The following is a 25,168-nucleotide window of genomic DNA, read 5'->3' as shown; positions in this document are numbered from 1 at the left end:
TGATTTGTTTTCATTGTGGCTTGGTGGAAAAATCACGTCCTTCAGTTTGGAGACAGCCGTTGTTGTTTGTGATGACACAACAGGCCATCTTGAATAGGACTATACAGATTACCCACAGGTTTGTCTGACATGTAAATAAGGAGGATGGAAACATTAATGATGAGCTTTTTATTTACAAATCAGTGCAGTCAGTGCTGCAGCATGATGCCACTCTGCCCTGTTGGCTGTTAGGGAGCAGGTTAGCCGATACCAAGTCAGATCGCGTCGGCCTGAGGGGGTTTTACACACACTCGCCACACAGCAACGTTCAGTGCTTCCCCTGTTTTATTCCCTCTTGTGCTGCAGGTTATCTCCGCTTTCATGTGTGCAGATGCAAAAGGAAGGGCTTGTGTTTTAAAAACATTTTTGAAGTGATTTCACTTTAAAATGGAACCAATTTTCACTATTATCTAAGCCAATATTCAGATTTTAGCATCCGCGTTAAAAGGTTCCTTTCTTGGAGTCAAAATGTCAGTATTACACGTTACTATTTTGTAGTTAAATATTAAAATCACTTGCCCTAGCATTACAAAATAGCATCAAGTGTTGCTAATTTGAAAGCACATATTCAGATTTTTAACTTTACCATACCAGATCTACTTACTATCGTGATTTAGAGTTCTGGAAATGACTTTTTTTGTCACTTGAAAATACAATATCTGTAGTTCCTGCCTGCAGCACTTCTGGGACCCTGTCACAGAAATATTGCTGGGTCACAGTCCCTCTCAATGACATAAGGTGCAGAAGAGTGAGATGTCCCTCAACAGTGATGTTTAAAAAAAAAAAAAAAAAAAAAAATAGACATCACATCATCCTCTCCCGAGGCATGCTACTACGCACAAGCCAGTGTCCAATGAGAGCCGTGCCACTTCAGTTGACAGAGTGGGCGAGTCTGTTAAAAGACCCTGAGGAGAGTTGAGCAGAAGGGGTGGCCATATTTATGGATTGCAATTAACCCTCTGAATTCCTTAATCACCATTGTCAGTGGAAGCGGGGGGCGGGGGGGAACAAGCGCCCAGTTCACCAGCCTGGACCGTTGTGCTCCAGGTGTGGTTGTGTTGCGCAATTGAGTCCACCCACACCATCTAACCAAAAATAGACTGGATTGGAGGATGGCCTATTTGTTGGTGTAATCATTTGCCTTTGACATCTGGAATGTTACCATAAGCTTAAAGCATCCGTTAAGAAGCTGAAGATTTACAGTTTGGGGCAAGAAGGCGAGAGCCGCCATGTAAGGAGCTTGTGTTCGTGTGCGCCAGCGCTGCCTCTTCCGTTTCGGCGCAACACGTTGATAATGTGGACAGCAGATGTAGGAAGTTGTAATACTTATATTTTACAAAACTCCCAGATGCATGGCGCGACAATCAAACGTTTCGTGTGAAAAGATCCACTGGAGAATCATCTCGGATGTCCTGCGACATCTGAACCTCCTGAGTATATAAAGGTCCAAAACCAATCAAGCAATCAGTGTATTGGTTTCACATCTAACCAAAAAATAATATCTTGTTCATTTCAGTTTCAAATGTTGGTAAAAAAAAACTGGGACTTAAGCCCCCTCCTCAAACCACTTATGTAAGCTATCGTTAACTAATCAATGGTCCGTCCCAATACATTGTCCATTGTTAGCAAATCGGATAAATCTCCACAATCAACAAAGGTTTAGGCCAATAAATAACTAGACGATTCAGGAAAAAAAGTGGCTAAAAGATATTTGAGTTTATGTAGAAACACTGGCTTCATTCCACAATATGTCCACCAAAGAGCACTGATAAGTTATTATTATTTTAGGTGTTAAAATCCTTGTATGCGTCAGGCAATATTGTAATAATGCTACATTAAAGGTAGAGTTATTACACTATTTTAGTTTCTATGAAGCTTAGCTTAGCACAAAGACTTGAAACAGCTAGCTTTCACGTTACATTACCGTGCAAGCCACAATTAGTAGCACAATAATTTGTCTAAAATGTATTGGATAGTATAAAAAATGGAAACCTAAGTCAAATTTAAACCACATATGACTAATTTTAGAGTAACTGTCTTCACAGGTGCTATGAACACAGTTGCAAAGAGCATGTTTATTAGCTGTGACAGTCCATGTTCCGGATCGCACAACCATTGTGTCGATACACGATATTGAGCTGAGAGTAATTGCAAATAAACACAGAACCCAGGCAAGGTTTATAATCCGTGGCGGTGTTTGTGCTCATGCATTGATCTTTTTACTTGATTGCGCCCTATAATCTCTAATCTGTATGTCTGTGCGCATACACTGTGCTCAGGACTCGGATAATGAGACATCAACCATGCTCTCTGAGGTACTATTATGTCAGATTTCATTAGTATGAGACAGGTGGATTAGAGAAAGCAGCTCCCGTATTTGTATTTAATGTGGCTCCTATAGCGGCTTCCAAAGGGGTTCTGAGTGCGATTCAAGATCCTCCTCGTATGTCCGTCCTCCCCTTTGTTGCAAATGATTGGCCTGTTCACACACCTTGCTTCCTTCCTGTGTGTTTGTGTGTGTGTGTTTTGTGTGTGTGTGTGTGTGTGTGTGTGTGTGTGTGTGTGTGTGTGTGTGTGTGTGTGTGTGTGTGTGCGTGTGTGTGTGTGTGTGTGTGTGTGTCTGCTCTTGCGTAACGCGACACTGGCTCACCGCCTTTGGTTATGATGTTCAGATCAGAACCAAAAGAGATTACATCATCGTCTGGAGGGGTGCAGGTTTTGTTAAATTTTCTGCATGGAAGGGCAGAGCTTTGATGCAGCATCTGAAAGCACAAAGACAGCTCCTTTTAATCAGCCTTTCAAGTTCACAAATCTGGGATGTTTGACCCGAACAGGGGAGGACATTAAGATTCTGAGTTGGAGAGCTAATGCAAGATGTTTTCAGACTGGTTTAAAGTCCGGTAGAGGATATTGAAATGTTTGAAGGAATAGTTAGACGTCATTAGGGATACACATTTTTTCTTTCTTGCCAGGAGTGAGATGAGAAGGTTGGCCCCGGTTACCAAGCAAGAAACCCAACCATGAAATAACAAATTGTCCTTTTTTACGCTTCAGCTTTTGTACGGATTAAACAGACAAGAAATAAGGTGTTAATTAACTTTGGAGGTGCTGGTGGTAGGGGTGGGAATCACCACACGCCTCCCGATACGACATCATCACGATACTTACGCCACGATACGATGTTGTTGCGATTTTAAACGTATTGCAATATTCTGCGATATATGGCAATTTACAATCTTTTTTTCCAACTTCTAATTTTTCCCAATTTTAACAGACGTCCCCAAAAGGAAACTTAGTCAACATCTGATTTCATTAAAAAGACACATTTCTCTGTTTGTTCCTACCACTTCAATTTCATTGCTGCAATGTCTGATCGTCAAGCCGACAAACTGATCAACACATAATATACATAAATAATATAATAAAAGATCGTTACTTGGCGCCTGTGTGTCAATACAGTATTACCACTGAAAATATTGTGTTACTATGCTGTATCGATTTTTCCCCCCCACCCCTAGCTGGTAGGTGGATTTTGTTACATTTGGACTGAGCCAGGCTAACTGTTTCCCCCTGTTTCCAGCCTTTATGCTAAGCTAAGCTAACCGGCTGCTGGTTGTCATCTTTAACATACAGACATGTGATATGTGATATCAATCTTCTATCTTATCTAACTCTGCCAAACTGGTCACCTACCGCTTACCATTTAAACAAGCGTATTGGCGTTTTTTTCCACTGTATGGTACCTCGTCAACTCTCCTCGACTCCACTCGTCTTGATTGGTTTTACATTATGAAAAAAAGTCCCTGGTACCTGCTAACAGGTACTGTTTTTAGTACCACCTCAGTCGAGATTCCAAGTGAGCTGAGGCGATGCCAAAAGGTGGCGTGAAAACCTGCAGACTGCTGATTGGTCAGAGAGTATTGACACTATTCACTGAGTCATTGCTAGCAACAGACGGGGGGGAACTAATTTGTCTTCTGGCTGCCAAGAATCAAAGGCAACACACCTACGACGTTCTACATGTGTGTTAGGTCATGGCAGTTTGCTGCTATGACGACCAGCCACGCATGCCTCACACATGAGGCGGTACTAATATATATAATAATGGAGTCTATACTAATAATAGAGTCAAGCAGGTACTATTAATGAAAAAATGCCATATGACTAAAATGGCGCTAGATTGCATTACTTAATATCATGTTCACATCACAGCAGTGATTGGTAGATCGAGACGGCGTAATGACTGGGTTTCTTAGTTATTTGATTGGTTTTATTGCCATAACTAACATAGAGCTGAAACAATTAGTTGATTAATGGATTAATCCAATAACACCCAAGCTCCAAATCTGGAGGGTCAAGATGGTGAAATGTGTAAGAAATGAAATAAAAACTGATATCACACAGCCATTTTTTTCAAATTGTTGCTCTTTTTTTTAATGAAATACTGGATACATTTACTTCTTAAGGTCTCTAACAATCCTTCAAATGAAATGATCCATAACAAAATAAGCCAAGCTAAAAATGTTGGGAACCATTGACATTGACAGGAGCAAGATTTTTCTCAGCAAAAATGCCTGAATAATTCTCTGGAGCCAGCGCGTCAAATGTGAAAATGTGCATATTACTTAGCCTTCTATATATCTGCTGTCAGATAAAATAAAAAAAAACCTAAGGTGAAACCGTGTTTTTTTTTTGTTTTTTTTTCTGACATTTTCGATGAGTGACAATGATGTTAAAAGATAAAAAAAATAAACCAGGGGAGCTTTCTGATACGGCCATTTGAGGAAAAAAAAACCTCCCCGCCAGCTGAGCCCAGGTTGGGTCTGAATCCTGAATCTAAAGGCCAACCCCTGTTTGTTGATGGGGAGTCTGGAAGGAGCTGGACTGCCCTTCCTGCTGCTGCTGACATTTAGTTTTGTGTTGCCGGTAAATATTAAACAGGTTCCCAACCCTGCGTTCTTGACCTCACACTAGACCAAACACTTGTTTTATGTGACGCAAAACATTTGAATCCTTCATGGATCATTGCCGCTGTTGTGACAAATTGTCAGATGTTTAAATTTGATGAAAGTGTACATTAAATATTAGGTTGTTGCCTGCGTTATTATGCCTTGTAATCTATTTAACTGGCCGAGGCAAATCACTGCTGCACACACCACACACACACACACACACACACACACACACACACACACACACACACACACACCACACACCACACACACACACAAATCCTAAGAAGCTTCTTCTTCTTCACACATTTTCTAAGGAGAGAGAGTGTGCAGCAAGTTGGTGTGATAATTTTAGGGCATAAAATAGGTAAAAATAATAGTGAGCCTACACACATTTGGTATGGCTGATGCTGATGTGATGTGAGAAGTAGATTTGACTCATGATAAAAGTCGATATATTGATACTTACATGATCTTCTGTGTCTTTTATAACCACATGGCTTGTTTGGGCCACGCACGAGCATCATTTGGGATATAGTTGACAACTTGACTTGATGCCTAAAATGTAAAATGTAAAAAAAAAAAGTTCAACTAAGTAAAGTGTCAGCTATAGGGCTGTACAATATTATTATTTATTTTATCATTATCGCAATATAAAATGCTGCAATATACACATCGCGAAAGGCTGCGACATATCGCGATAGACAGAGATTTTTTTTGTGTTAGTTGAAAGAAACTATCAGTAGAACGTTACAGTAAGTTTGTTCAATAAAATAATGCTGGAAAATAGTATTTGTTTTTAATTCAACAAGCAATTTGTTGTATTTTAGCAGAATACTAAAAGCATCAGAACTGAGTACACTTCAATATCTGTTTATTTATCGCGAGTAATATCATTATCGCGATATTCAACAACCTTATTGCATAGCGCATATTTTCCTCATATCGTGCAGCCCTAGTATCAGCCACCAGGTGGTTTACCTGGTCACTATTTGCCATTCTGCATGCCAATGCACGTTTGACTACTATCCACAACTATCATTTTGCTGCTGCATCTCTCACACACACACACACACACCCACATACACTCTAATGTGTGCTTTTGCTGTTATCGGCATCCGTCTCCTACTTGTCCTTGTTACACACAACCACCTCTCACTTAAGCTCTCCAGTTGTTGTTTTTTAAAATCTCTTTATGGCAGTTTTTCAATGACAATATCAAGAAGAGAAAAAGCTTCCACACACTCCATTGATGCTTGTACAACTACGACATTTCAACATTGTGTCTTCATCAAGAAGGTCCATGAATAGACTTCACCTGATTAAACTCAGGTGTGAATCCCAGGTGGAATCAAGTGCCTGAATTAGTTTTGCATTGAAACCCATATTAAGTGAGGACAAAACAAGTAGGAGCAATTTCAAATGTAACCACACAGAGAAACATACTTTATTATTATTCTGATTCTGAACACTTTAAGGACAAATGTTATTATAAGAATTGTGGCTCACAGGTTTCAGCAGCACTTTTTCTTGCTCTTATGGTCACATCTTTAGTCCCAGACTAACAGAAAAGGGGACACATTTTGAGCTGTCTGGGTCTAAGAGAATGACAACTCCAGGTCAAAACCAAGGGTTTTGCTGTGCTTTCAGCTTGGGTTTGCATGCAAGGTATCCAAACTGCTAAAGTGGAAATGTTTGGTGAGACATACACCTCTTTAAACAATGATTACACTCATGATCCTTGCTTGCTCTCAAATCAATCACACATCTTCCTCTGCCTGCAGACAGATAGATTTGTTACAAATAAACCACCACAATGCTCCTTTTAGTCTCCTCTGTTCTCTTATCTCGCCCTCTTCTCCTCCCTGTTATGTCCTGATTCTCCAGCTTATCTCTCTCTCCCACACACACACACTGCATGGAACTATCCTTGTGGGGACCCGTCATTGACATCATGCATTCCCTAGCCCCTTACCTTAACCTTAAAGGGATATTTCCCAGTTGGAAAGATGACTGTATCTTTAAATTTGGTCTCTTATGTTGTAGAAATGTGAAAAAAAAAAAAATTCAAAATTGGTGCCTTCAAGGCTGAGAAAAGCCATAAAATGTGTTTTTGGCTCATGTGGATGAAAGACACTAAATCCCAGAATGCACTTGCTTGGCTGCTCAGAAGCTACTCCCAAGCCACGCGTACATAGAGAGCAGTGAGGCATTCAACTCTAGTGCGTTTCATTGTCATTTCAACAATAAACACAAAACAAAGTTTCACTGTGGCTCAAGTGGTGTTACGCATTTAAAATATGTAAAATTAACATTATATAAAAACGACATACAAAACAAGCTACATTTAGTGCACACATATAGGCTCCATAAAGTTAAGCTAATGCAATGGTAGCATTAGCTGGAGTGATGTAAACACAGCCGTGAATTTGCGTGGAATGTAGAATGGTCGGCATTTAAGAGTCACAAACTCCACCAGTGGTTAGCAGTACTTGGATGAATGCCCCCCCCCATTTCTGCACCAGTCCAGCTACTACCATACTACCGGGTTTCTACTGATACAAAGCCTAATGCTAATCGGTGAAGTACCCCTTTAACCATCACAACTAAATGCCCAACCTTAACCCTTACCCTCACCCTAACCATAACCTAATTCTAACCCTGATCCTAACCCTCAAACAGCCCTTTAAAGTTGTGGGGTCCAGCATTTTGGCCCCACAAAGCGGTCGGGACCCCACAAGTATACTGTATTCCTGGGTTTTGCACCCTACGAATATAGTTCAACAAGACACACACACACACACACACACACACACACACACAGTTCACCTATTCCCTCTTGCCCTGTAGGTGTGTGAGCTTGTGAAGCATGTGAGAGCCGTCACACAGGAAGAGGCTCATGTGTTCCTCATTTGAAGCCATTTGCCCAAAGCATGCTGTCAGCCTCCATCTGGATATGTGCGTGTGTGTGTGTGTATATGTGTGTCAGTGTGCGTGTGTGTGTGTGTGTCAGTGTGTGTGCTTGTATTTGTTTACGTGTCAATGACCATGAGTGGTTCAGGGGAATGTCTGTGTCGGTGTTAGTGCAGCTAAAGGAAAAGCTCTATTTTAGTGTGCACATATGTTGGCAAGATGTGCGGTAAGCCTCAATCCCCACACTGTGGTCCCATTTATATGTAAGTGTACTTTCTTACTTGCATGTTCATAAAACATACAATATTTAGTATGGATGTGTATTTATTTTCTGAATACGAATGCCTGTAGAGTTGAGGGAAATACCTTAAAAGTACTCTTTTGTGTTTTTTTGTATCTAAAAAAGCTGCTGCCTATTGTATATCAAGCAATAAGGAATAACATTTTGATAACTATGAAAAATCAGAGCTGAAAGAAGTTGACTGGTTGACAGACAGTTTATCATTTAGAGTGAGTCTTTGTGCCTTTTGCTGGCCAGCGTCACATTTACAGAAAAATCATAAATGCCAGAACGTTAGCAAATACAACCATAAAGAAGAGCTGTAAAGCCCATAAATTGGCTCAGTAATGTCGGTAATACACAATATTTAGTTATCTAACCTTGGCTAACATTAGCCAACATATACCATATCTAAAGGTTGCTAATTAATACCAATTAAGGCTGTAGCAGCAAAACCCCTGAGTGTGGGCAATTGAGCGAGGGGATTGTTTTATTGCTTATGAATGCAATGTGTTCATATGTCAAAAGATGAATGTGCCAATTCATATAGTTTCACTTAAAGTCACTAAAGCAAAAATGCCTCAACATGAACTAGTTTCGGCTTCTCAAATGTGAGGATTTGCTGCTTTTCTGTGTTACACATGATTGTAAATTTAATAACTTTGGGTATTCTTCTGTTGGTAGGAATAAAAAAACAAGACATTTGAAGACGTCACCTTGGGCTTCTGGGAATTATTACAATATGCATGTTGCTCTAGTATCTGATGATTTATAGACTAAATGATTAAAAAGTTTTAAAAAAAATATACTGAACATAAGTGTGGAGCCCTAGAAGTGAAAGTGCCGGGCTGTGGCTCAGTGGTAGAGCGGTTGCCTGCCTTCGGAGTGTGAATGTGTATGAATGTTTATCTGATGAGCAGGTGGCACCTTGTACGGCAGCCCTGGCCACAGTGTATGAATGTGTGTGAATGGTGAATGTTCCCTGTAGATGTAAAAGCGCTTTGAGCAGTTGTTAAGACTGGAAAAGCGCTATATAAATACAGCACATTTTTTTTTTTTTTAGAAAGGAGCAAAAGATTACAAGAATTTGAAAAAAAATGCACAAGCTAAAACCCGATCGCTCTCTAACCCACTACATCTATGTTTGAACCCCGGTCTGTAGTGGGGATATGAATAGCAGCGAGTGGCAGGTTGGCACAGCATGCCTTGTTCCTGAGTGATGCCAACCTCCTCTGGCTTTCCTCCATCACCCACTGAAGCCCAATCTGCTCCTCTCATGCCTGATGCCGCTTAAGCACCCGTCATGGTTCGCCATGACCGACATTGATGAGTGACAGGGCCTGTATGATGTGCAGGGCCTTCTGGGTCTCAGTTTCAGGACATGGTCTGTGGCCTGTTGTCTGTGGCCCTGCTTTAAGTGCCGAATGATGTACTTTCAGCACCAGGCACTTTCACTTAGACGCTGGTCTCTTTTGTCTTAATTTTCATGATAACTATGTGTCATCTGCATTCACAGATAGTGTTCTGGGAAATTCTGTTGGATGTCCCTTTTTTTTTAGGCTGGATGTCCACTTTCTTTGTGTTGGCATGTTAAACTCCGGTGGATTTCTGAGGACTATGGTTACCTGCTCCTCAGATCTCTGCAGGGTAAATCCAGACAGCTAGCTAGACTATCTGTCCAATCGGAGTTTTCTCTTGCACGACCAAAACAAACTCTGAACGTACACACGTACCACCAAAACAAGATCCTTCCCAAAGCTATTTTGCAGAGGCAGTGTCATTGTGTCTGGAGCTTTGCACCACCCAAGACCTTTGTGATTGGTTTAAAGAAATGCCAATAAACCAGAGCATGTTTTTCTCCCATGCCGGAATGCTGTGTGGACTAGCCAGACCCTCCTTCGCAGAGCTGTGGAGGAAGGTCTGGCAATGCAAGAATCCAGTTAATGAGATTCAGTAATTTATATTTGAGAGTACATGCTAAATTAGGCCCTTCTGCAAAGTTGAGGCAAAGGGGCCAGGGGAGGGCCACTGATTTCTTTGACATCTCAGGGAAAGTGACATTAGCCAAGTTGGTTGCATAACCGCTTAGCCATTCAGTGCGATGGCACGGCACTTCTGGCCAGAGGGGCCATTTTACATTTTAGTGGAACAAGACATAAAATAATAGAGCTCAGCGCTCGGCTGAGCCTTCACGGCAGCTCGGGACAGGTAATCCTGCTTCTGTTATTCAGAAGATTAGAGACAAGAGAGAGAGAGAGGGAGAGAGAGAGAGAGAGAGAGAGAGAGAGAGAGAGAGAGAGCTGTTGGGAGAGTTTTCGCATAGTGTAGGCGGTCAGTGGTCTATCTGCCATCTCTGTTCAGGTCCTACTGCCACTGCACCCTGCAGCCAGGCACTTTTAATAAACCCTCATAATGATCTGCTTTTAATTGTACTTGCCTCATTTTACAAAATAGCCCCCAAGGAAACAAGTCCAGCTTTCTTGCATATTGTGTGATAATACATTCCAAATTATGAGCTCGCCTGAAGATAAAGCAGGATTCCTGAACTTTCTTCATAACTTCCTCATATAGGCCTATGGAAAACTGATTTGCACCAAAAAAAAGACAAACATAATATATAATAATGATCATAATAAATGTGAATTATTAATTTGTAATCACTTTCTCATTATTTTGATCTAGTAAGTCAATTTTGGGTTTATTACATAATCATTTTGATTGTCTCATTATTAAAGAAAAGAAAGTCAAAAGTTTGACTCACTGCTCCATCGTTTTAACTGGCATGTAGTCGATATCTTGACCTAGCATGATGATTTTTATTTTATCGTGGCTAGATTTTTGTCCTATTTTTTCATATCTCACTAAACATAGCAGGCTTTTCACTTCATTTTGGTCACCCCGGTGCTTTCTGAGCCTCTGTTTGTTCCGATTTTGTCCCTCGTTTTTCTCTTCTTGCCTTAAAATTGCCACAGAAAAACAGTTAAAAAAAAAATACTACCCCACTAAAAGATATTTGACCCAGGTCTTAGTGGTGGAAGCAACTGGATTATACATTAAAAAAAAAACACTTTCACAGTACGTATCGGGAGGAAACATGAGTGGGAAGGCAGGCAGTTCACACGCAAGGGGCAGACTTCTTAAGCACCTTAACTGACCCAGAGAGCCGATGAATATTGGATGTTTCAGAGCGTGCAAGCATGATGTAGTACATGTGAGGTTAACTCTCTTCTGGTGGGCTTTAACGTGTGATTAATCCCTGTGTTTTTCTTATATTTACCTACCTGTGCATTTTGGTTTTGACATGCATGGTGTCAGTGTCAGTGCTAAACATGCTAGTTCAAACAAGCTGCTGGACCAGATGAAGAGTTTGTGTGCCCCCATCTGTGTATGACTTTGTGTACAGTATATATACACACACAGGATATATATTGTGTTTTGTATATTCAACAAGGGAGATGTGTTGTGTGTCATGGGAGTTGAGTCCTTCGCCCAGCAGTCATGTAGCCCAGATTGGCCCCAGAAAGAGAGAAGTACAAGGGCCCTAACACCCAGCAGATCAGCGGGGTACAGGTATTGATCACACGCAGTAAGAGCGCCGACAACAGGATTTGAGAGTCCATCATGCTCAATTACACCCGGCCAGATGTTGACCTCATGGCATTCATAATGCTGGCAGAAGAAGGACAGAATATTAGGGTCAGTTAGTTAAGGTTGGGAATGGTGATGGCAGCTGGCATCCTCCTCTCACTCTACCTGGCTCACAGCACAAGCACATTACTGAAAACATTGGCATTGACATTGTGTTGGTAATCAGATGAATAGGAGATGATTTTTTTCTTTTAAACAGCGAATCAAACAATTTGCATATTCTGTTGTTTTTTTTGGACTTTCTGAACATACATTACAGCCTGCAAAAGGTGAATATTCACATGCAACGACTGCTAGCTTTTGGAAGATAATTCTTTTTAAATGGCATTTTAAATTTGATCTCAACTTAGTTTTGATCCTATTGGTAATCACTAAGTGGATTGCTAACAACTAGTTGACCAATCGATTGACAGAAAATTAATCTGCCACTGTTTTGATCATAGATTAGTGGTCAGATTTTTTTCAGAATCTAAATTTGGGGGATTTTCTGCGTACACACTGATGCTGCTGCCCTGCTTATGTGCTACACTTCCTGCAGCCAAGTTATAATTCTGATAAAACAAGCAATTTCAAAATGCCAATTTGTTCGCTATTTTCTGAACTTTTGTAGACAAAACAGTTAACCAATTAACATGACATGATCATGAAAAGAGTACCTTATATTAACTTCTTACGTTATCTCAACGTCTTGAGATGTTTAAGCGATTACTTTGGTGTCTCAACCGATCGAATCAATGACAAAAACAAGAGGAATAAGGTAATCAAGTGTAATTAGGAGCTTAGCGTGGTTTTTTGCCTCCATGATGATGCAGTTTTGATGTTTTCTCATGGTTTAAGTCTTCAACTCGAGTGGAAAGACAGAATATATGAGGTATAAGTTTGTGGTGTGTGTGTGTGTGTGTGTGTGTGTGTGTGTGTTGTGGCTGAAGTCTGCTGTCATCAAACAGATGGGGATCTTTTTCATCTCAACCAGAGGAGACAGCTTTACTTTCCCACATAGCTCTCTCTCGCTCTCTCTGCCCTTTCTCTCTTTCTCTCTCTCTCTCTCTCTCTCTCTGAGGTCCTTCTCCTATCTTGTGGGAATTTACCCATAAAGCACTGTGAGAGAATAATGCCCCATAATGAATACAGCACTTTTAAATTGGAGTACAGCCTCGGGCAGGGACCAGACCGGCCGCTGAAATATTCACAAAGCTTTATTAACGCTGTTATTCGTGGCAGATGCACTGCGCGTACTAACAGTTGGCGATAATCGTGCAGCGCCACTGGTTTGTCCAGTTTATGGCAAATTATTAGGACTGTGGACATAATCTGCTCTGAGTTTATATTTAAATCTGCTTCATTGTCATGGCAGCAAAACACAATGTTGCCAGAGAAATACAGCACATCAGTTCAGGCGATATTATCTGCAGAGGGCAGATGAAAGCAGCTTCTAAGGGGGAATTCAGACCCAGTGATAATGTACTTGAGGGATTATTTCACTTTTCAGGTCGTGGGTGTCAGGTGATTGACAGTTAGTGGAGCATAATAACAAAGAACATCAGCAGTCGGTGACAAGTTGCGTCTCCAACCACGTCCACTCTGTGCCACGCCTCGTCCATCCAACCAAAGAGCCTGAAACCTTCTCGTCTACTGAGAAGACTCGGAATAGGAATGTGAAGAAGGGCAAAACCAGATGAAGGTTTTGTGCTGACTGTGTAGATTATCGACTGCTGCATAAGACGTTTTTTTGTAGATGACACTAATTAATTTGTACAGAAACCAGGAATAAAGACTGGACCATTTGTTAACTGCCTGCAGTTGTGTAATGTGGCATAATTTCACTGCAGTTGCATAATCACATAAAAAATGCATCGAGTAAAAAAAGATTGAAACCGAAAGAAGCAAGTGTGTCTTGGGGATTTTATCCTAAACTTAAAGCTGCTATAAATACTATTTTTATATTAACAAGGGATGAAATGACTAATGTGAAAGAGATCATAGACTCTGGTTCACTCTCACCTCACACAGTAGACCATTTAAAGATCAAGAACCAGCATTTTCACTCGGGAGTTGGTAGAGACCAAAACAAAGCTAAAAACAGAGTGATTTGCATTCACTGGGTGCACATAAACACAACTCAAATGCTAATTTTGCTATGTTAAGGATGTCGGTGTTGTAGCTTGTTTCTGACACCCCCAAGTGGACAAAGACAATCAATGAATGCAGGTCTTCTTTTACTGTGACTCTTATTGCCGCTCTTCATCACACCCCCAACCGTCAGACACCGCCTACCAGGAGCCTGGGTCTGTCCCGGGTTTCTTCCTAAAAGGGAGTTTTTCCTCTCCACTGTGGCACTGTTGCTTGCTCTGGAGGGAACTACTAGAACTGTTGGGTCCTTGGAAATTCTAGAATGTGGTCTAGACCTACTCTATCTGTAAAATGTCTCGTGATAGCTCTTGCTATGAATTGATACTATACATAAATAAAATTGAAATTGACACAGCAAATTAGTTTTACCTTTCACACAGCATTCAAGCATGATGAAATTCTATTATTGCGTATCGATGGTTTGTTGTATTGTAGTCATTCTTTAAGTACATGCAGAGCTGTCTTTTCTCTCCCCATCTCTCTCTTTCATGTCAAACACTACAATAAGTTGACCTATTTCCCAAAATCTAACCAGCAAATCACTGAAGAAGATATTTTGCATTTCCCTCCTTCCATTTATCTTGTTCAGTTGCTTTAACATCCCTTGCTGTTTGTTGTCTACACTGTTGTCGCTATTTAGCACCGATTTGAATTTTCATTTTTTTATTGAGGTTACATCACTCTACATCGGTGCATGTGTGGAGCGGCTGCGAAGGACTACGCTACCGCTGAACTGGGTCGTGGGTAACACGTTGCTATGGCAACTGCTATTTGCCAGCCCAAGGGCCTAGAACTGCTTTTTTTTTTTTCGCTTACACTTTCTCTCTCTCTGTTTCTTTCTCGGTTCTTCTTTGCTCGCTCTGCCTCTTTCTTCACCTCGTCTTTTTCCTCTTCCCTTTGTTACTCTGCTCGCTCTCTATCGATCTCTCACTCGCTCTTCTTCTCCATTCACCTCTGCTTTCCTTTTCTCCCTTGCATACTCCTTGCATATACCATCATTGCTTCTCATTTTTTTCTGTATCTCCTCTTATTGCTTCCCTTTGTGTTTGGAAAATACAAAGAAAGAGTGAGCATCCATCCATCCATCCATCCATCCATCCATCCATCCATCCATCCATCCATCCATCTAGGCTTCAAATGTAAAGTTGTACTTTAAGTACGGGAACAGTTTCTAGTTTTGTCCTGCAGGCTGCAGCAGAGGAGGAACAAGATTCAACAGCAGGGGGGTGTTATCCCTTATTGCCGCTCTAATCTGTTAAATTATTTGCTGTTCTGTCGCTCGACAAAATGAACAGTGATTTCCAAATCTCACGTTCTTTCATAATGGCGAGCCAGGCGCCTTCACTGGCACCCTGTAAAATGTTCCCGCAAACTGATGCATCGCCCTCGGTCTCAGATTGTTGAGGTGATATATGATACAGCCTCGTATGCAGGAGTGTAACGTATTGTCTAAGCGATTAACTCCAGCTGGCTCACTGTAAGTACAGCGTGGGCATGCGGCCATATTTCAGAGACAGAGAGCAGAGAAGAAGACAAGCAGGGCAGAGACGAGAGGTAGCGAGATGCAGCGAGGTAGAAAATGAGAGCAATGAGCCGGCCTCGGTGTGTCACCTAAATTCTGCTCTAATGAATAGCCCATTGATTTCCATTAGGGGTGGCTGGAGCTGACCACTCTCGCCTGTCTGTTTCCCATTAGCGCACTTTAAAACTGAGGCTGACAAACAGTCGTAGCCACAGGCGGACCGGATGAGGAGCCCGCTCAGTGTTTAAAAGAAACCTGTGAATCCACCCATGAAGTTGTATGAAGGCAGGGAGAAGATAGAGTTAACAGCAGGAATTACATGAGCCTGAAATACCGGTCACGTACTCTCAAATGTAAAGAAAGACAAAAATCTGCAAATTGGATCCTTTCCCAACCTTGAATGGAGGTATAGTCCCTGAATATCAAGATAACAACACATGGAAATTGTTCATTTGCACTTGAAAAATGCAGGATTATCACGTCTCACTGGCAGGTTTTATTTGCTTCTCAAAATAAAAAAAGACAGGACTAACATTTTAAACAGCCTCCGGGTCCTCATTGAATCGACCAGTGAGTCCATTGCAGGCCCCCCAGTCCCCCCCCCCCCCCCCCCCCGAGGCCTGGCCTGTTTGTTGGCTCAGGATTTTAGAGCCATCCAGCCTTATCAGCTCCACCTCTCCACCCCTCTCCGCTTCCTTCATTAACATTAATAGGATTTGGATCTATTATGCAACGAGGCTCCGCTTCGTTACGTAACACACAGTCTTCAGCGGCAGCAGCACACTTTGGAGGGGAGCCGTTGCATCTTAGATTCATGGCTTGGGTTTTTTCATTCATTAAGACATGGAGTGGAGGGGTTTTCAATATGTGACGGCACACAACCCTGCACACTAAGGTCGGAAACGAGCCTCAGCAGAGGGCGGAGCCTCGAGTAAATTATCAGAGAGAAACTTTCTGTATTAAGACTGATGCAAAAGTATCATAGTACCAAATGGAAACAGATTAGCTTCACAAATAATGTATTGAAGTTGATGTAAATTACCAGCCGTTTGGTAATCATAAAACGGTTAATCTGGTGACTGGTTCTACGTGTTAAATTACAAACGCTAGTTTGTGAAGTTGCTAAAACAATCTAATCTTGTGAAAACAAATTCAGAAATTACAGAGTAGTGTCATTATATTTGATCTTATTTTTTCCATTTTATGAAATTTTGCAAAATTGTCCAATTTAGCAGAAAGGTTTTCCCAAATCCACTTACAGTTTCCTTTGTAGCACAAGAACCAAGAAACTACAGCTCTGTGAGACTGGACTTCAGGCACCATGCTTACATGATGCTGATCAGCAGGTGTAATAGTTACCATGCTAACATTTGCCAATTGGCACTGAACCCAATGCACAGCTAAGTCTGATAGGAATGCCGCTACCGCCAAAGTATTGCACAAAGTGAATTTGGATTGGATGATAGCACTAGGCTTAGGGTTAGGAAATCACCACAGTCATTAGGATTCATCCTCTGGAAACCATGATCTTTACCAATATTTAGGATAATCCATTTAATAGTTTTTGAGACGTTGCATTCTGGAATGGAGAGTCAACCAACTTTTCCCAGCAGTGATGCTGTCGCTGACCCTTTGTCTCAGTGGGGCTGAAATCAATCTGTCCCTTTAAGCTAATCAATAACGACTCGTAACACTAGCTGGCCTGAATGAAGTACTGTGTGTTTAGTGCAGTTTCACTGATATGCAATCCTAGATTTAAGGCTTTACAAACAGAAATGTTTGGATTCAACAAACTCCTGAACATAAAATAATCATGCTTCAGAATTGTCAATTGGAGCAGGTTGTCATGGAAACAGCAAAGTGGCACACACAAGACAGTTCATTTTGTCTCTCTTTTTTCCCTCAGAGTAACTTCCTGCTTTGCTGGAAGAGCTATTTTTAAACGGGTGTTATATAAGATGGAACTCTTGTGCTCAATGCGATGTGTTATTTTCCCTTCTTCTTATTCCTCTTCATCTTCTCGACTGTGATGGGAGCAGAAAGCACCGCATTCCCCGTACCTGTATCTCCCGAGTGAGTTATGAGCTTCCCGCGCCGCTACGGTTAATGAAGAACAAGTGTACTAATTTATCATCATCATCATCATCATCATTCTGTAGAAAGTGCTTGAGCACAAGGGATAATTGTCCATCATTCATCATCATTTTGGAGTTGTGAAAAATGAGAAAAATGCTGAAGAAAAATCTAAATATATGCAAGGTGTGCGGGCCAGTTTCAGCGTCTTTCAGGTTTTTTATGTCATAGTCGTGGTTTGCATTGGATTTGTAACTGCATTTAAACCAAAAGTAAATGGAAGCAAAACATCCGCCTTATTCTCACTTTCCTCTGCAAGAGTAACACCATCTGAAAGCAAAGACACTTTTAGTATTTTTGAGGTACAGTGGCTTGGATAACTTTACACACCCATGCTAAAGTTGATTAAAAAGTGGAATAAAAAACACTTTTTGGAAATTGATCTTAATGTCTTGATTAAAAAAAAAAAAAAATAGAGGGGGCATAAGTATACAAACCCCTATGTTAAATTCCCATAGAGACAGGCAGATTTTTTATTTTTAAAGACCAGTATGGATCAGGATGAATGCAGGCATCAGAATGCATAGTGCAGAGATCCATGAAATAGCTGGCCTTTAAAAATGACAAAAATCTGCCTGCCTTTTTGGAAATTTAACATAGGCATGTGTATACTTATGCCCCCTGTATTTTAAGAAAGAGCATTTATTTATTTACAATACAATATTCATTCACAAAGAAAATATGTGTCCTCGAAAGGTTGGATTATCCTAAATGATTTGAATTAAGGCATTAAAACCAATTTCTAAAAGATGTTTTTTTTAATTCCTCTTTTTAAAACAACTTTAGCAGGGGTGTGTAAACTTATGCAAGCCACTGTATGAAACGTGCCACTTCATGAGTTATTCATGCCTAAGAAAGAAGGATAAAAAGTAGTTTGAAATGTTTCTTTAAAGACAAGGGAGATGAAGTCGTTTTTTGAGCAGTGTAGGATGTGAGCATGCAGCACAGCTTGCATGTAACATTCAGCTCTCCCAGCCGAGCTCTAAGTGGACTAGCTGTGAAAGATGCTATGATTAGCCGCGCTACGTGCCTTACAGGTGGTGGGGTTTGCTCTTCAACAGTATGAACGTCCACGTAGGTCCCTGCACATGAGTAATGTCTAAAAACCAGTGGGCAATAGTGCGTCGAGTGTTGCAGTGAGTGTCATCACCTGAGCCGATCGAGCCACTGGATGAAGTGTTGTGTTGCAGCAGCTTACTCTGTTGAAGCACTGGTTTAGTTTTGCACTTTTAAATCCGTCAGGGGAGGGCAAAAAAAGCATTTTTCAAGCCTCCGAGGCAATTTTCTAACAGCTAACTTCAACAAGAAAGCTTTGTATCAATGCATTAACCCTGCTCTCGCTTTGTCCCTCTGCAGGATGTTTCGAGTGCTGCATCAAGTGTCTGGGCGGGGTGCCCTACGCCTCCCTAGTGGCCACCATCCTCTGCTTCTCGGGCGTGGCTCTGTTCTGCGGCTGTGGCCACGTGGCTCTGACCGGCACCCTGACCATGCTGGAGAACCACTTCTCCAGGGTCACCACGGACCACGCCACCCTCGCGTTGGTGTAAGTCCTCAGTGTGGTTCAGTTGGCGCACAACAGCTGCCACTACGCTATCCGTAATCCCTCATCAGCCGTGAAATCAAGCACTATAGCACTATACACATACTGGAATACGGTGTTCTGCTAACAGGCTTCACACTCAGTTCTCATGAAGACTAAATGAGCATGATAAATCATTGATGAGCTCTTGGCACCATTAATGGTTTCAGTAGAAAGCCTTGAAACAACAGTGACTATAGGCTACTGGTACTAGTGTGTGTCAATACAAACTAGTCTCGCATTTTCAGACCTTCCTCCACAGCGCTGCAAAGGAGGGTCTGGTCCACACAGCATTCGGGGTTTATTGGCATTTCCTTAAACCAATCACAGTCGTTACGGGCGGTGCTAAGACCCGGACACAATGACGGTGTTTCTGCAAAATAGCCACAGGAAGGATCTTGTTTTGTGTACGTTCAAAGGTTGTCTTAGTCGTGCAACAGAAAACTCAGATTGGACATTAGTCTTTAGATTAGATTAGTCTAGCTAGCTGTCCGGATTTACCCTCACAGATCTGAGGAGCAGTTAACCAGAGTCCGTAGAAATCCACCGGAGAGAAAACGGCATATACAATATTAAATTAAATGTTCACACATTACAGTAACGTCAGCTATATAAATTAGCTGGATAATCATAATTGGTCATGTGCTCTTACCAGTGTAATGCTGTGTGTATTTTGTCCATAACAAATCCCGCCAACTGGTCCCGAAACAGCCTGGTCTCACAGAATTCCGTGAAATGATCACAAACTGTTAACGCCGCATTACGTGGTGGTGGCGTGGGAATCGGTGTGGAAATCAAGTGTGCCACACGGAAACAATGTGCAAGGTGATAGCAGTATTTAAGAAATTGGTGCAAAATTAACGGGAGAGGGGATTGGATAGCGAGTTTTTTCCTAAACCTAATGGTTCCATTCTTCCTGCGTGTCACGGAACGTAAGCCCACCCACAACCTTTTCCTTTACTTAAGGGTCGTGTTCATTTCACGGAAGTCGTCCGTGGGCCCATCACAGAATTTTTTGCGATTCCGGGAAACTGCCACAGGTTCATTTCACGGAATTCTGTAAGATCAGGTTGCCCAAAATGTCCCAGTCAGATACTAAACGCCGTAAATCTTTACAGTCATTCACCCAAAGAGCCAAGCAGGCCCGCCTTATTGCATGGTCCACATTTTCTTCTGTTCCGGCGATTATCCAGGAAATGAACTGTCTGTGATCCAGACTAATACAAACAAGCCCAACAAGCTTCTGTTACATCACCCATCAGTGGGAGCATTTATTGGTCTGGTGCGGCGCATTGCCTTCTGGTAGTTTTCGATTTTCTACCTTTTTAGTGAAAGGCTAAACAGCTTCTTCTCTCTGGCGATGTTTCCAGCACCAATCTCAAAAATGATTGTGCCATTCTACTGCATACCCTACCATAAGCAATGTATCATATCTATAAACATGGCTAACATAGAACACAGTACTGACCATACCAGAACAAGTCTTGCTTTGATTCATTTCAAATTACACCTATTATATCGACCTAAACACGCAATTCCTGTTTGTGTGTGTTCAGGATCCAGATCTTTCAGTACATCATCTACGGCATCGCCTCCTTCTTCTTCGTCTACGCCATCGTCCTGCTGGCTGAGGGCTTTTACACCACCAGCGCCGTGAAGAAGGAGCTGCAGAGCGACTTCAAGACCACCGTCTGTGGACGCTGCATCACTGCCTTTGTACGTCAACACACACACACACACACACACACACACACGTGTGTCTCACTATCTTTGTGGGGACCAGTCATTGACATAACGCATTCCCTAGCCCCTTACCCTAACCTTAACCATCAAACCTAAATGCCTAACCTTAACCCTCACCCCAACCCTAACCTAATTCTAACCCTGATCCTAAAACCAAGTCTTAGTCCTCAAACAGACCAGCATTTTGTCCCCACAAAGCTGTCAGGACCCCATAAGTATACTGTATTCCCAGTTTTTGGTCCCCACAAATGTAGTTAAACATAGTACACACACACACACACACACACACACACACACACACACACACACACACACACACCAGGTGCTGCAAATCATCACACCCCACTGACCCAGATACACTCAAAAAAGCCTCTAAATAAGATTGAATTCCTCTGATGTGTATCTTGTGTTCTTATATATTAATAAATAGTGTAGCAGGCTTATAAAAAGGAACACAAAACGATCATTAATTTTGTGTGACACACACCCACAACACACACACACACACACACACACACACACACACACACACACACACACACACACACACACACACACACACACACACATACACTCTCTCTCTCACTTGAGGGTAACTCTGGCACAGTTTGTCCTCTCTAGCCTGATTACTCTGCAGATGTCCAGTAACATTAGCTTAAACACTGACACTATGAATGTGTGTGTGGGTGGGTGGAGGTGTCCAGGGAATAATATTAACCCAGTTCTCCTAATGCAAACATACTGGAAAAAAAAAAAAAAAACAATCTCTCCTTTCTTTTCTCCTCTCCTTAGTTCATGTTCCTGACCTACATCCTCGCTCTGGCCTTCCTCGCCATCTTCGGCTTCACGGCGATACCCGTTTTCCTCTTTTTTAATATGTGGAATACCTGCGCTGCCATGAAGGCTCCTGACGCCAACATCACCTCACCTGACTCCATCTGTGTGGACGTGAGGCAGTACGGTGAGCTGTCCCACCTTCATCCCACTACAGTACCTGATGTGGTTTGTGGCTTTTAGGGCATGCTTCCATGACTTGTTTCCTCACCCTGTCTCATTGAATTTAGTTAGTGACTTCCAGGGTAACGCTTGACAAAAAACATCAGTTGTGGCTTATGTCAGCAGGTGGATTTAATCTATCTGCTTCCTGATACAAAAAGTTGACAATTATCATTGTCAGGTTCAGGAGCTCGTTTCTGAAACAATGATGAAGTATTAGAGGGTGGATTTTCCCCTCAGTGCCATTTTATTCTAATAAATACCACAAGATAGGGACGATTTATTTTTTTTCCTGGATTTTTCTGGATTTGTCTATTTTGTGTCTATGGTAAATTGAGTTTTTGGTTTGTACATTATCTGTTGTATGTTTGTTGTTATCGTGCCCCCTTCGAAAAGCTTTCATAAGCTCATTTGGGATTTCCCATTTCACGTGGCCTACATGTGATCATTGTAGCTCTGAAATTGGGTTTAACGGTCCAACGATGACGTGTGAAATTAACAAAACCAAACAAAATGAATAAAACAGCCTCTAAGCTGCGCTTCTCAGCTCATCCTCGAGTCATCCGGGCCAGCCTGCCCTTTATATTTCTGCTCATGCTCGGTTTCTGCACACCTGATCTAATTAGGGATGGCACATTGGCATTACAGTTTAATTGGATCAGGTGTGCAGGAGAGGAGCTTGCAGGACAGGTGGGCATGGATAACTGGGTTTATGAAACCAGTTTTAATCTCGATATCGTCAGTTTAAATACAGTACATATTATATTATATATTATTCTTAGAACTAAGATGGTACCAAGTATATGCCAGCAACAGGGTTTATGGGAAACGTGGTGTGTTTTATAAGAAGCTAAATGTGCTACACGTATCCGCACAATGTTTTAAATGTCATTGGTCAGTTGAGAAGATTTTTAGCCTATTTAGATCAATTAAATGTTTATGAATCATTAGCAGGTCAACTAAAGAGAATTTCCTGTCTCAAACTGTGTAATTTAAATCATTGTTTGAGTCCTAAAGTGGGACACAAACACCTTTCACACTAGCTAATTATTTTTGAAATTGTCTGCCAAAACCTAATCATAGAAGCAATCACCCTAGGTATTTTGATTTAGAAAAAAAAAGTAAAACAGATCAGATTGCATGCTGTATAACATGTCTTCAAACTTCAAGAGAAATTCCCCCGTTCAAAGCAAGTGAGCTCAGAACGTGCCGGCTAGCCTCGGCAGGAAGAGCTTTTAACTTTGCACATGAGAGAATATCACACACACGCAGCCCAGGCTTTACCTCCTGGATAGCAAAATATAGAAACAGGTCTCAAACTAATCCAAAAGGCTTTACTCTGCTGTCTGCCGCGACACTATACACACCACATATTTATCTCCTGGTCCGCTTCGCTTTAAAAGGTCATTTTTCTATATAAGAAGACGTCAAAAATACATTTAGATTATTGAGAGCCTGATTGCATCTCTATGAAAATCCACCCTCCTGCAGAATTACAGCCCAGTAGCGCTCTCTTATGATTGCATATCTGTGTAATGGCCCAACGTACAGCATGTGACCCACATTTGAAGGACAGCTGGCCCGCTTGCAGAGTAGGATGAGGATCACACATGCTGGTCGTACTTTACAACGTATGAAATATTTAACCCAATTACTGTCAGTCATCAAATTATCATCGGAGTTACAGGTTTTTGATGAAGCTCGTGTTTTGTCTTATTCATAATGATAGTGTTAATGAAAACAACTCAAAGTAAAGGAAGAATATAAAATATAAAACCCAGTATTCAGAACTAAAGAAGTAAGTGGAATAAATGACCCATGTTATTCCTGGAGGAGAGGCTTCCGGACAGCATCAGCCGTGTTTCCTTTAATCTTTATCCGAGCCTGATTTATAATGCCTTGAATCACGGGGTGGGGGTGGGGGGGGGAGAGAAAGCTTCTTGTCTCAGATGAGAAAGCGGCAGTCCTGTGATGTTTTATCTCTCTGATCCTGCAGGTATCATTCCCTGGAACGCCACCCCTGGAAAAGCTTGTGGAGCCACACTGGGAGACATCTGTAACACCAGCGAGGTGAGCGGACACTGACCCGGCCTTTCTTTTCTATTTTATCTTTCCTCTACTCTAACTCTCTCTCTCTCTCCATCCACAGTTCTACCTGTCCTACCACCTCTACATTGTTGCGTTCGCCGGGGCCGGTGCCACCGTCATCGCGTTGGTAAGCCGTCCACAATCCCATTGATAATGTGCCTCTCAGAATATGCACGTTGCCATGGCGTGCCTAGCTGTTGCCATAGCAACCCTCCCTCTCACACGTTTTGTCAGTGTGTCATCCTGTCGGTTGGAATCCAACCCCTCTGCCTGCCTCTGCTGCGTGAGTGTGTGTAGACGGGGGGGTCAGTGTTTCACTCGGCTGCGGAGGCAGGCTGCTTTGTTTCACGTCCAGGGAAATGGAGATACTAAAAAAAAAAAATGTTCCTCTGAAAGCCCTCTCTGCATTGTTTTCCAGCCAACCTTTTTGTGGAGGTATGGAAGGGATACAAAATATTAAAAAAAGACAAGAAAAAAGCATGTGTGCAAAAAAGTGCCAGGAGTACCATTAAATGTGTAGGCTATTTAAACTTTTTAAGATTATTTTCTTTGTGTTTGATTACTATTTTGCTAAAGTCGTATTTTCAACTACCACTTACTGAAATCACCTGTTGTCTTTTAACTGTACATAAAATCTGGACGCTCAGTCAGTCAGACAATGTTGTACCATTAAACATTTATTTCAACCTTTTTCTTCTCATTGGAAAAAGTCTCAACATTATGTTGACCCACAATTCCCACAGCTGCAGATATTTTTTGTTTCTGTTACTGTTGCTGTTACACTACCATCCACAGACAGCCTTACCGTTTTCTATGTGCATTGCATTGTGGGAGAACAGATCCAGCAACAGCATAAACAAAAGAGTCAAGTATTTTTCCAAGTATAAATACTGTTTTTGAGAATGCATACTCGAAACATGCCTAATATGAGTATGTCAGTGTCAATTTGATTTATTTAGCACCTTCCATTTCAATTAAACCCAAAGTACTTTACATTAAAAACACCTTACACATTAAAACAAAGCAAGAATAGAAATAAGAATGCTATAAACACAACAGGATAATCAACAAAAAAACTGAACATACAACATACAAATGCGACCACACACACAGACAGATAAAGAAGGATCATTTTCGTATGCAGT

General features: G+C 41.6%; 1 protein-coding gene across 1 annotated transcript in view; it reads left to right on the top strand.

Moving 5' to 3' along the window:
• Positions 1–25,168, top strand: part of LOC116674151 (neuronal membrane glycoprotein M6-b) — a 29,754-nt gene that overhangs the window by 1,313 nt on the left and 3,273 nt on the right. Inside the window, exons 2-6 of the mRNA XM_032506656.1 lie at positions 18,974–19,160; positions 20,753–20,912; positions 21,732–21,900; positions 23,932–24,005; positions 24,085–24,150. Of these exons, the coding sequence (XP_032362547.1) occupies positions 18,974–19,160; positions 20,753–20,912; positions 21,732–21,900; positions 23,932–24,005; positions 24,085–24,150 (656 nt within the window). The remainder of the gene's footprint in view (positions 1–18,973; positions 19,161–20,752; positions 20,913–21,731; positions 21,901–23,931; positions 24,006–24,084; positions 24,151–25,168) is intronic.

The sequence above is a fragment of the Etheostoma spectabile genome, chromosome 24, assembly GCF_008692095.1.
Source record: "Etheostoma spectabile isolate EspeVRDwgs_2016 chromosome 24, UIUC_Espe_1.0, whole genome shotgun sequence".
NCBI lineage: Eukaryota > Metazoa > Chordata > Actinopteri > Perciformes > Percidae > Etheostoma > Etheostoma spectabile.
The sequence above is the reverse complement of the archived record's forward strand: the minus strand, read 5'-3'. Positions and strand labels throughout refer to the sequence as shown.